The sequence below is a fragment of the Protomyctophum bolini genome (assembly GCF_963924005.1).
Source record: "Protomyctophum bolini genome assembly, chromosome: 6".
NCBI lineage: Eukaryota > Metazoa > Chordata > Actinopteri > Myctophiformes > Myctophidae > Protomyctophum > Protomyctophum bolini.
Genome location: NC_137867.1, coordinates 15,783,223 through 15,796,025, shown reverse-complemented (window position 1 = coordinate 15,796,025; position 12,803 = coordinate 15,783,223). Strand labels below are relative to the sequence as shown.

Here is a 12,803-nt window from a genome sequence, read left to right as displayed (position 1 = left end):
GTGTTGGAGCTCTGTAATTACAGTCCTCTTCAATCTCCCTCTCTCTCCCGCATACACACGCACATGCACACGCACACACACACACACACACACACACACACACACACACACACACACACACACACACACACACACACACACACAGTCATTTATTCTGTGCGTCACACACAAGACCTTCCATGACTACTACTTTATGTTGTGTGCATGTGGAAGACCGCTGTCTCATCCATGCCCAGATGGAGCAAGTCACTGCTCCTGTTTCCATTTCCTACACTACCAGTGCCTGATGTAGGTCAAACGACAAAAGCTACAACAACAAAACATCCACCACCAAAAGTCAAACTACAGTCACGCACGCATCAAGTATCAAATAATACAGTGGGGTTATACCATGGGGGTTTTGACCAGTGCTGTCTTTTAGTGTGGTGACACTATCCCTAAGGCCTACTAGTTTGGCAAGATCATCTGGAATCTGTTGTGGTTTCCTTTTCTTGGCGCAGTAAAATAGAAACAGTACAGCCATTTTCTTCCCATTATTCCACTATAAGAGACGTTATTGTTTTGAGTCTCTATTGATGAAAATCTTGACCCACAGTTTGTAAAACATCCCACGTCCCAAATGGAAAGTTTTACAAGGTATATATGCGATGTGAATCATGTGATGCAACGCATTGATTGCTTGTAGATCTGTTCTTTTTGGTAAGCAACACCATTGTTTACACCAAATTACAGCAAATGCAGCAATTAATAGTTAATACACACATGCAAGGAAAGATCAGTGAAGTAAACGACATTCAGAAGATCCATTCTGATAGCTTTGGTATTTCACATAAACTGACAGTTATACTTGTGCCTGGAGGCAATAAAAGTGTTTTTCCTAAATCTTGACATATCCATAATATGTAAACTAAACAGGCATTTCCCCTCCTCATTATTGTGCATGCTTTCATGCTGCTACAACTAGGTATTTATTTATTTTTCACCCATATCACTGTCATTTTATATTTTTGTGTTGGCTATTATACTAGCTTGCAGCGCCACAGCAAGAGGTGACATGCTGTGAGCTTGTATATCTGCCATTTTTTAACATTTTTGAAAGATCTTGAAAGTGTGAGAACAACTGGTTTAGATGGCATTTGTAGAATTGGCCTCAAGTCTTAATGGGATAATGGATTTGACCTACTAAACACAATCACAGACATGTGCATTGTGCACACACAGTAAACACAACCTGGTGACATTTGTCACGTCATGTGAGGTGAGTTTTCTTTTGCATACAGCCATCTGTCTTTTCATCCTGTATGACAAAAACGAAACTTCTCTCTTCCTCAAATGTCACTGTGTGTGTGTGTGTGCTGCAGACTGTCCCTCCATAAAAGGACCCTCATACATGTAAAACAAACACACTCACACACAACACACACCACTTTCGATGCAAGAGTGTTTGTTTACATGCATGTTTGCATGGGATCCAAATTTTGTTTTCCAAGCAACACAGCTGCATCTAGTGATGTTAATAATGGATGTGGTAGATTTACTGTAGGTGTGCAAGGCAGCAATACTGTAGATGGGAGTCATCAGTATTGTCAATGTACATTGAAACACCTAAATCTAATAACGCACCCATTATTATTAATTGGATTAACTGCAGCTGCGTCGCTTACATCATGGTGTACTAAGCCTAAGGTATGTAATATTGTCTGTCTTATGCGGACTGCCTTTTGTTTTTAACAAGAATTGTTAATAAACTACAAAACAGCCTAAATTGCATACATTCTAAAACTATATTTCAATGATGAAAAAAAAAAGTATATTATTATCGTCACAATATCATATTAGTGTCACTGTGTAGATATGAAGTGATTTGATCAAATATACACACACATACCCCCCCCCCCCCCACACACACACACACACACACACACACACACACACACACACACACACAGAACATATAGACACTAACAGTTTTGTTTCGGCACACAGTCAAGAATGTGTCAATGCTATGCATTCTGACTTTAACCTACATTGTAGAAAACCAGTTTGTGGGCTGTAGTTATTGACAACAGCAAGCAGCAATAAGAAGATTATCTTCTGCTTAAATGAAAAGCATTGTGTTGTGTTGTGTTGTGTGTGTGTGTGTGTGTGCGTGTGCGTGTGCGTGCGCGTGCGATGCGTGCAGGTCGTGGTAAATGGCGTGGCCCAGGCCAGTGGAGATCATGATACGGAGGACACAGAGCTGATGGCAATCTACGCTAAAGATGGCCAAGGAGCCGAGAAGGTACGACACACTGATTTAATCCCCAGTGTTGTCCGTGTGTTCCCTCACAATTCTGGTGTACGAAGCTTAACCACTTAATACTTTGTTGGCCAGGATCCCCAAGAGTCTACAGTATACTTTTCCCCTCATTTTTTCAGGGTTACACCAGTTCTCCTTGCCAAAAATAGACAATATACAAACGTTGTAGATCTGCTAGTTTGACGAAAATTCCACTATGTTTTATATATGTTCACGCTGAAGAATGCCCAAAATAGGGATATTAGCTGGGGTTCATTTGATTAACCTACAGGCTTAAAGTCAGTATCTACACCAGTATTAAGCTACTTACCTGCCAAGCCTACACAGCTAAATACTTAACTCCCGAGTGGACCCACAAGGTTCTCAGACTTAATGCTGATTTTACTACATGCAAACTCTGTTTCACTACCTCTTCCATGTAAACCTACAAGCTCTGCGTTCAAGGTCAATATTGTCTTTGTGCGTTAACAAAAATACAGAACTTAATCGCAAGCATATTGGGCCTATCAGAGGGTCAGCGCACTGACTCAGACTCATTGACTCCTCCCTTTTCCTGTGATCTCTTATTGTCCTCATCACTATGACTCGGCTCTTTTCTCACAGTGAGAGTGATGTCACACAGGCTGAGGGGTGACCCTGCAAAACATAAAACTTGTATACATTTCATGTATTCCAAATACACAGCCATAGACCGGTCCTATTCGCCCACGGTTAGCAGACTGACCACATCTGTCAGGCACATGCGCAGTCTAATGGCATATTGGCCTATCTTGTGTGCCCCATACATTTGTGCTTCCTAAAAGAAGTTTTGATATATTCAGTCCTGCACTCATTATGGGCCCCTCGCCGGAAAGAATGTCCGTGTGTGCAGCTTGTGGAAGAGTGGACTTATACGTTTTCTGCCAGAACTTTCAAATTAATATGAAACTAGTCACCAAAACGTCTTCAAGTCTTAGGAACGCAGTTCTACAAGTTTAAATGCCGATGTGGTCAGTCTGCTAACGGTGCACAGATAGGACTGATCTTTGGCTGTGTATTTGGAATACATTAATTTACCTCGAAATTTACCTCAAAGTTGATGTCAAGCCCTGCCTGAGGCTGTACTGTACTTTAAATGGTCCTGCCTGAGGCTGTACTGTACTTTAAATGGTACTCTGACTCTGAGAGTCTTGACTGTTGCACATTTAAACAGCTGTCCAGGGTACACTCTGAAGTCCCAATTAACCTCGTTCAGACTCAATGTTTTGTGTGTGGACGTTTTGTAGTAAAAATCCATTGACACTATCAGCAACAAAGCAACAGACTGCAATTCATTTTCAATTAAAGCCAGTGCCATGAAGCTACAAACCGACACCGGACACTTGCTGCACAAAAAAAAAAAAAAAAGTTGACCTGGCTAGTGGCTACAACACCCCAATGACGCAGTGAAGTGTAAATCAATCGTATGTTGATGCCTGACAACTGTCGTTGCGCGATGCGTGTGGCGCTACAAAAAACATGAGCCATTTTTCCAGTGCTCCAATGACACAGTGAAGCATCAAACAATCATATGTTATTGTTTGAGGACTTCCATTTCCTCTCTGCTCCGTTAAAGGAAGAACTAATTCTTGCCAGTGTTTCCCCTAGCCAGAACCTGAATGTGCTGGAGGTGGATGGGGGGATTTAGGGGTTCTCAAAATGCATTTTGTGCTCACATAGAAAGATGTATGTATATACGTATGGTACATTTGTGCACGGTAATGAGCAGAAGAATATCGGTCTAGTTTACATAATGAATTATCCATAATCTCCAGATTTAGGAAAATATACTTTTATTAGACAAAAGGTACAGTATAGACAAGTATAACCAGTCACAAACCAGTCAGTCACACATCAACAACTAGTGATGGCACAGATGGGGCTTGTATCTCCATATTTAAACCTTTTGTTGAATGCCCTACTTCATCACACAAGAGTGTTACACTATAAGAGTAAAAATAGCAGATCTACCGTTCGTCCTCGTATTCCCGTTTATACAGTGTTGCTTGAGCAATACTTCAACCGTGACTTGGCAGCAATGTAGTTGGCCATGCTTGGTTGTTTTGTTGCCATTGGTGTGAATGCAATCAGGTATTGAGAACAATGCTAGCTTATATAATTTCAGAACTGTAAAGGTGAAAAGGGGATGTTTATTTAAATGGCACCTTTCAACAAAACATGTTACAAGCTGCTTTACAAAGAATTCAGTCATAATAAAGGAAGAAGAGGAGAGCAGGTTTTGGACTACTTGGCATTCACTGACCAACAGTTACGACATTGTTGACATGGTGTTGACTACACTTAATGTGGACAGGGACACATTTGTGTCCAGACTACTTTAAATATGAGGACATAATCTCCCAAGTCACTGCTGAAAGTGTGCAGAGTGTAAAGATCTGAAGATCTCTTGAGGGTGTTAATGCCTTATTTAGAGCTGTCCGCTTGAAGCCAAATCAAATTGTGTGTGTGTGTGTGTGTGTGTGTGTGTGTGTGTGTGTGTGTGTGTGTGTGTGTGTGTGTGTGTGTGTGTGTGTGTGTGTGTGTGTGTGTGTGTGTGTGTGTGTGTGTGTGTGTGTGTGTGTGTGTGTGTGTGTGTGTGTGTGTGTGTGTGTGTGTGTGTGTGTGTGTGTGTGCACTGATGCCTTTGTAGAGCTCAATGTCTGAGACGTTGGATAGCACAGACAGTATTGATGCCAGAAGGATGGATATGATCTACACGATAGAAGACACCCCACCATGGTACCTGTGTGTGTTCTTAGGCCTACAGGTAAATCCAACTTCGCATGGGCAACAGTTACTTATTTTATTTGCACTTTATTGATGATATTATTATTACATTACAGTTGCGCCTTTGAATACATTTGTGCGTGTTTACCAAAATAACCCTAGTGTCTCTATTTTGGTGCAATCACTGGGTGAAAGTAGCATATCTACATGCTCAAATCTCTTCAGTGAATATAATTGGTAGCTAGTATAGAGGGTATGCGCATGCTTAAAGTGAATGGCACATCGAGTGCCAAATCGAGTGGCAAAGCAACATGCAAAGTGAGTTTAATGTTGTTTAATGCAATCAGATAGGACTTTTCTGTTTGGGTGCATGGGCTGTCAAGGCCAGAAAGAAAGTAGTTTGCAAACCTCTGTAAAGATAGTAAATATATACACAGTTAAACCTAAACCCTGTGTATCTCCAGCACTACCTGACATGCTTCAGCGGAACTATTGCTGTGCCGTTCCTCCTGGCCGAGGCCATGTGTGTGGGCTATGACCAGTGGGCCACCAGCCAGCTCATTGGGACCATATTCTTCTGTGTGGGCATCACCACTCTTCTCCAGACCACGCTGGGCTGCAGGTAGACACTCACACCCTCCTTGCAATTCTATGCCCGGGGCGACCATTTTGTGATCTCCACGGATTACATGAATTCCCCTAATTCACTACACTACATGCCTAACCTTAATCTAACCCTGATTGCCACACTAAGCCCTGTAAGTCCTAACTCCAAAACAGGCCAATGGAACATATGGACCAGCAAAAATGTTATGTTCTCACGTTCCAGGACACACAGACAGAGGCTTACACAGTGGCTGGCACACCTACGTGTTCTGGGAAATAAGAGTTTCAATTACACATTGATGCACACATGTTTTCCCTAAGAGAATTGGTCAGGGATGCACGATAAATTGTATATCAAATATATTGTATTTGCTAATATCGGCCTTCAAAATGTACTTAAAACAGTATTAACTAAATATCCCAATATAATTTACAATGATTTTGCGGGGTTGGCAAAAGGGCCTTTCTGTGTGGAGTTTGCATGTTCTCCCTTAAGTACCCTCACAAAAAACATGCAGTAATCCTGATCTCTAAACTGCCTCCCCCTGGCCAGCTGGGGCGCCTGATGGAGGGGAAAGGAACTGGTTGGAATAACATGTTCCTTAGTTCCACGCGCTATGTCCAACCAGGGAAACTCCCCCCTGTCAGGTGAAAAGGAGCAACTTGGACACTCAGGCATGAAGGAAGCATGAGTTCAAGTCCGTTTCTCTCCCCATGTCCCCCATATATGGGGACTAGGTTGGCAGAGGGTGTGTAGAGCCCAGGATCACATTAGATAATTGACACAGGGGTGAAAAATGATAAAAAATATTAAACAAAAAATATATATATATACATATATATATTTCTACATTGCAGTATTGATAGTTTACTTGACTGATTAAAACCTGAGGAGGCTGATTCTACAAATACCTTCCAAATTAGTAGTTCTCAAACTTTTTCGTGCCAAGGACCCCCAAAATTATGTATTTTACTACGGACCCCCATCTGAAAATGTTTTGTGCCAGGCAGGGACCCCCACAAGAGAAGGTTTTTTGTCCCAATGTATTCAAAGATTTGAGTACTTTTTCCACCACTGCCTGCAAGTCCCGCATTGCTCATTATTCATTAACGTCATTGCCTTGATGTACATAGCTCTTCAGGCTGTACATATTGTTCTCTTTCTTTCCATTCCTCTACTCCCTTTTTTCCTCTTCCTTGTCTCTCACATTTAAATGCCACTCAAGGACAAGGGTCATTGTCAAAGTGTACTTTCCCAATCTGCCTCTTCATGTCTGTGTGTGCGCACGTGCGCAGTATCGAACGGTTTGTGTGAGTGCTTACTGTAGGTTTGACATCAAAGACCGGTAACTTGTTACAGTGTCAGTGAATTACCCAAGACCTACAATATTATATGTGAGAGGAAGATTTGTGGCAGCAATCGCTTAGGAGAAAAGGGGGTATTTCTTTCCCAGATTTTTCACCATAATGTGGTTAAGGACACACAACACACCGTTCATTGTTTCATTGTCATGTGTCTGTGGTGTCCTGATCAAACCCAGGGGTCAGTAGTCATTTAATAATTACATTGTTTTATCCAGCCCACATCAATCTGTGGCTGGGTTTGTAATCTGTCCTGTCTGTTAGTAACCAGCTGCGACATTGTGGCTGGCATTGTTTCCACCTTCTAGTCTGTGTGTCGTCATGGCAAAATGTGGTCCTGGAGACACCTATTGTTGTAGCGGTAACTACCACAGAAGTAGTCTAGCTTTTACTCTCTGGTTATCTGTGGACAGATTGTGTCAATGCAGTAGCATCATCACCACCATGCAATATGCAGTCACAGCGGTTACAGGTGAGATTGCAATGGAGGCAGAGTTCAAGTATGGGTGTGGTCTTGTGGCAAGGGCACCACAAATTAATGGGTGTTGCTTTTTTACCATTTAAGTATGGTTTCAAGGGAGAATCACCTAGGATTCAATCCTAGGTCTGCATCACAACAAAACATTCATCAACACATGTGAGCTAAAGTGAGAACTGATATCAAACTGTCCAATTTGCAGGTTATTTGTAGCCAACTTAATTTTCTTTTTATTCTTTACAACCATTTTTCAAATAGTATTTCTTTTTTTCTTCCGTTTTCTCCTGTCCCGGGGACCCCACTGTGGACAACTTCATAATCAAGAAAGCGAAGTCTATATGTTGCTGTGTTATTACCCTAGTTTACTATTAATTTCACCTCGTTCACTGTTCTCCAACGAGGACCCGCAAATTGATGCTGACAAATGTATTCTGCTGCCAATTGTATTTGGCAGCAGACCCTTATCTGAAAAGATATTGTGCCATGGACCCACATAAGAGATTTGTTAAAGATGGAGTGCCGTGATTTTTTTCCACCCTAAAACATGAACCTCACCATTGCACATAAAAACAACTCCAGGGTGTCTAAGGAAGTACTGTCACCTCATTGACTCATGAAAGAATTGTGGCACACCATCTTTAAGATATTTTTTCAAAATGTTTCAAAAAATATTGCAGATCTACAGGCTCACAAGGCGTCACATCAAAACGCGTTGTCAGCTTGTAAATTTGTAGAATTCAAATAATGAAATTATAAAATAGGGTTAAACCATTCTTCTTTTAGCTGAAACCCCCTCAAGGACCTGTGGTGGTCCCTGGACCGTACTTTGAAAACTACTGCTTTAGTTCACATAGAAGTTTGCCTCAAATGGCTGTTTCTATGAAATCCAAAGTAGCTGCACATTCTGCATTTGACCTTATGCTCCTCCAATCTTCTTTCCTTTGGCTTCACCCTTCCTCTTTCTTTTTGCTCACACTTTATTAATGTGCACTGTCAGGAATCTAGAAGAGGTTATTTGGTGTCCTGAAATACACTTAACTTTCCAATTTACACTTCAGTGTTTTTTTTGTTGTCCCTCGCTCTCATATTTGGTCGTGTTAATCATCTGATGAGTGTTTATTGTGTTGGCTTTGAGGCACCTGGCTTAACCCTCAGGGCCAAATCCATCTCATCATCGCTCGTTGAAATACCACGAGCAGGTGACCACGGCTGTTGCCAGGGATACTGCCACTCAAATCTCACATCTGTGTCTTATGACTTACACAAAGACAAACACAGATAAGAGGTTGTAATCGCACTATGGCCATCTTTCTGTTTTCATTACAGTGGTAAATTATTAGAATCATCTTGTTTCTGTAACCAATATACAGCAATGCGCACGCACGCACACACGCACAGTCACACACACACACACACACACACACACACACACACACACACACACACACACACACACACACACACACACACACACAGTGCATTCACTGTTTCTTTGACACTAGTCTGAGGGCCTTGGCTGAAGCCCTAGTGTGACGAGGGAACAAACACTGTCCTATTTACTGTCTGTTCCAAACAGACAGGATTCAGCCTTGACAGGGTTCCCACGCGTCCTGGAAAACCTGTACAAATGTGGTTTTCCAGTCATTGAAATCATAGAAATTTTTTAAATAACCCAAAGGTCCTAGAAAACAACTAATTACATTTTGTGTTCAACAAACTAAAGGGATTTTCTATTACTGGTCAGAGGAAATGGTGTCCTTTCAACTGATTTATCAATTAGCACTCATCCAAAATATTATGCAGTATTACATTTTTTATTATTTAATATTATGTAATGTATAATAATGATATACTGGTAGGTCACATAAAATTAACTGGAAACATCTAGCTGGAAAATTATTTATTGGAAACAGTCAGTCGAGACGGAAGGTAACCCAATATCAGTCACATACACAGTGCCTGTTTGTAGACAGATCTTAACGGTGACACAGCACACATGATTAAAACAAGTTTGCACAGTTATTGCACAGAGGCACCACGTGGCATGGTGGCAGGTTCTTGTTAATGACAACAGTGTCTGTGTCACACTGTCATTTAGCAGTATCACCATGGCAACGCAGTGCGCAACGAGAGCCAGGGCAGAAAAGGGAGATTGATGGATAAAAAAATAAATAAAGCAGACAGGACGGAAATAAATATATAACACCTGTTGCCATCTCCCAGATGAAAATAAGTAGTGGTGGGGACGGAACTATCATTCACTAGTGATGAGTCAGAGTCATGTGGATGAACGGAACAGATCCATGTGTCAAAGAAAGAAGGGTGTGTGTGTGTGTCTGTCGATTATCTTCTTAGCGACGATTATTATTATATCGATTTGATCCTTTTAGAGTTTAATTTTGGAGACGATTGTTTCGTTTTTAATATCAACACGTGAAGAAATTCAAATGGATAAAAACAATATGAAACTGATTTGTTTAACCACTTTATTTATTTTTTTAATTCCTGAAATAGACTATATACAAGCTTCCAACACGATGAATAGCGATGCGACGCATTGTCCGCTTGTTTGTTCGGCTTTTTCAGAGAAATTGCAAACAAATAATCTTTGTAATCGCTATGAATCGATTACGGTAGTTCGGTTATAACTGTTGCACCCCTATAACCTATGGGGCTACAACAGTTAACCCAACTAATCAATTTACTTATAGGCTATAAATAAGCAATGACTGGAGTTCAAAGGTCTTTAGAAGCGAGGGCTGATGTAAAGAGTGAGGGCAAACGTGCTGCTTGTGTGTTCTTCTGATTCTGATGAGTCATGACACACACACACATCCATTGTGTTCCAGCAGGACAGGAACGTGTATGTGCAAAATGTGTGCACAGGTGGCACAGCACTCCACTTGTCTTTTAGTTCTACTGGATATCTTCTACACTAATATTTTCATCTACCGGTAGTTTAATTGTCAATATTTTTGCCATAGTTTTAGTCATTATTGCTTAGTTTTTATTTTGTTTTCATCTGTGAAAATAGGTAGTCAACGAACGTTTTTCATCATAGTTTTAGTCAACGAAATGAACACTGCTTCATCCATGCTAATCTTGCTAGTCCATGCTAGTCTTCTACTTTAGTCTAATACTTTTCCTTCTGCTTTTCTCAGAAGATGTTCCTGTTTTGTTTTCTCAGTTCCAACTCGTGACTTTCCATTACATTTTCCACTGCTTGGCCACGCCATGTTTCATTATTACGTTCCTCTTGTTTTTCCATTCATACTTACCAAATCAAACAAACTTTCTTTGATGTTAGCTCTATATATCTGGTTGTGTTTTTAAAATGCACTGTGAATGGTATTCAAATGGGCAGGGGACTGATGCTAAGTAGCATACACTCATATTTATGCCCCACAAGTGCTGACACCTAGTGGTTTGTCTCCATCCTACAGCTTTTCTCAGACTAGGCCACGTGTCTATAGTATTCATGTGATTATGAGGGCTGGTAATGTGTTATTTCTCATAAAGCGTTTTCTTTGCTGGTTTCCAGGTTGCCGCTCTTCCAGGCCAGTGCTTTTGCTTTTCTGGCCCCAGCCAGGGCCATTCTGTCTCTAGACAAATGGAAGTGTAATGATACAGGTAAATAATTAATTATTCTCTTGCTGTCTCTGTCTCACTTTCACACAAACTGTCTCACACCAACATAGTTCCTACTCGTCTCACACAGCTGAACAGAGATCTTCGCCTACTGAAACATAATGTTATTTATATATTAAATATTACAGCGATGAGAACAGCCGCTGACAAACTTACGACCACTGCTACCGCCCTAAAGGCTTTTACAATGATTCTGCAATGCAGTCATTTTGTTTTTTATCTCCAAATTGTTTATACCCATTTAATATAAAAATCCCCAGAGGTTTCGGCAGGTTTAGTCTGGTTACTCAAAGCTAACTTACGGTAAGTAGCCGTCATGTCAGCCAGTTCATTAAGAGTTACATACAGTATCTGTAACTCTTAAGTAAACATTGTAATACATGAATCACATTTTTGTGCTCATCGTCTTTTTTCTCTCCTTATCTTTCTCCTGCGACCAGCGGTTCCGCTATTGAACAGCACAGAACTCATGAATACAGAGCACATCTGGCACCCCAGGATACGAGAGGTAAGGAAAGGAATCACTGAGAGAAGAGAATGTTTAATGCCGAATTCAGCAATCAGCAATAAAGTTCTTTCTATTAAATGTGTGGGTACAAAACATCCGAAACATCCATTTCACCTTTGTGTGTTACACTGTACACCTAGTTCACGCCTAGTTCAGAACACACCAAGCCTCATGGTTAGTTGCCACTTTGTCTCGCTACAAAGTAACATCTGAAAAGAAAACATAAACCTTTTTTTCATGAGTTCACCAGACAAATCTGCTATCTTGCACCACACAATTGTGATTGGTTTTCACTTCAATCAGGGCCCAGAGGCATGTTTTTTCATTCACCCTTTGGAAATGCAGGTTCCACACACAGACTAATCTTCCGCTTTCTCAGAATGTGGATAATAGAATACCGATGTTGGTATTGTTGACTTTGACTTAATAATCACAATGTTTATTCCCTTTAACTCACTTTTATTCAAAGTGAACGGACAGTAGCAAAACAACACCAGTTCCCTCCATATTCACATCTGAACACAGGAGATTGATTGAGCTTTTACTTAGCCTGGCACGCTGAGAGACAGAGACCCTTAGTGTCTAGGAGGCGAGTCCATTTTGAGGAACAAACAACAAACCACCCGACAACAAATCTGCTGAAGGCAATCGTAATTCGTAAAGGAAAGCAGAGCTGAATGAGTGTGCGCGGTCACAGGGCATGCGTGCACAGCAACCTCACATGTCTGGCTTCTGTCGTCTGGTACCGCTGCAGGCGTGTGTGCAAAGTGTGACAAGAGACGTTAACTCGCATTAACCTTTTCTTGTGGCCGTGTGTCAGCCAGTCGGGTAACTGTTCTGACGCATGTGCGAGGCCGTAACCGAATCGGACCAAATCGAATTGAGGGACAGAACACTAATGGATAGAGGGCTGGAGGGTTAAGATGTACAGAGAGGTTAAAAATACAGAGCATTTAAAGTGGAAAAGAGCCATGCTTTTCTTGAATTTAATTGTGCTTGACAGATTTCCAATCAAGTGTAACTGAAAGATTTGCTCTGGTAACTATTTAGGCCAATCTCCTCCTTAAATGAAATCAAATATATAATCAACAATTTGGTTACAGTCATGGGTGTAAAGAGATGACAACTGTGTATGCATCCTTGTGTCTTTCTGTTTT

General features: G+C 41.1%; 1 protein-coding gene across 2 annotated transcripts in view; it reads left to right on the top strand.

Annotated features, from left to right (window-relative positions):
- LOC308316556 (solute carrier family 23 member 2-like) overlaps positions 1-12,803 on the top strand; it is a 45,592-nt gene that overhangs the window by 19,700 nt on the left and 13,089 nt on the right. For both annotated transcript variants that reach the window (XM_080765233.1, XM_080765232.1), the window contains 5 exons: positions 2,183-2,281; positions 4,968-5,084; positions 5,509-5,666; positions 11,032-11,120; positions 11,579-11,646. In XM_080765233.1, the coding sequence (XP_080621359.1) occupies positions 2,183-2,281; positions 4,968-5,084; positions 5,509-5,666; positions 11,032-11,120; positions 11,579-11,646 (531 nt within the window). The remainder of the gene's footprint in view (positions 1-2,182; positions 2,282-4,967; positions 5,085-5,508; positions 5,667-11,031; positions 11,121-11,578; positions 11,647-12,803) is intronic.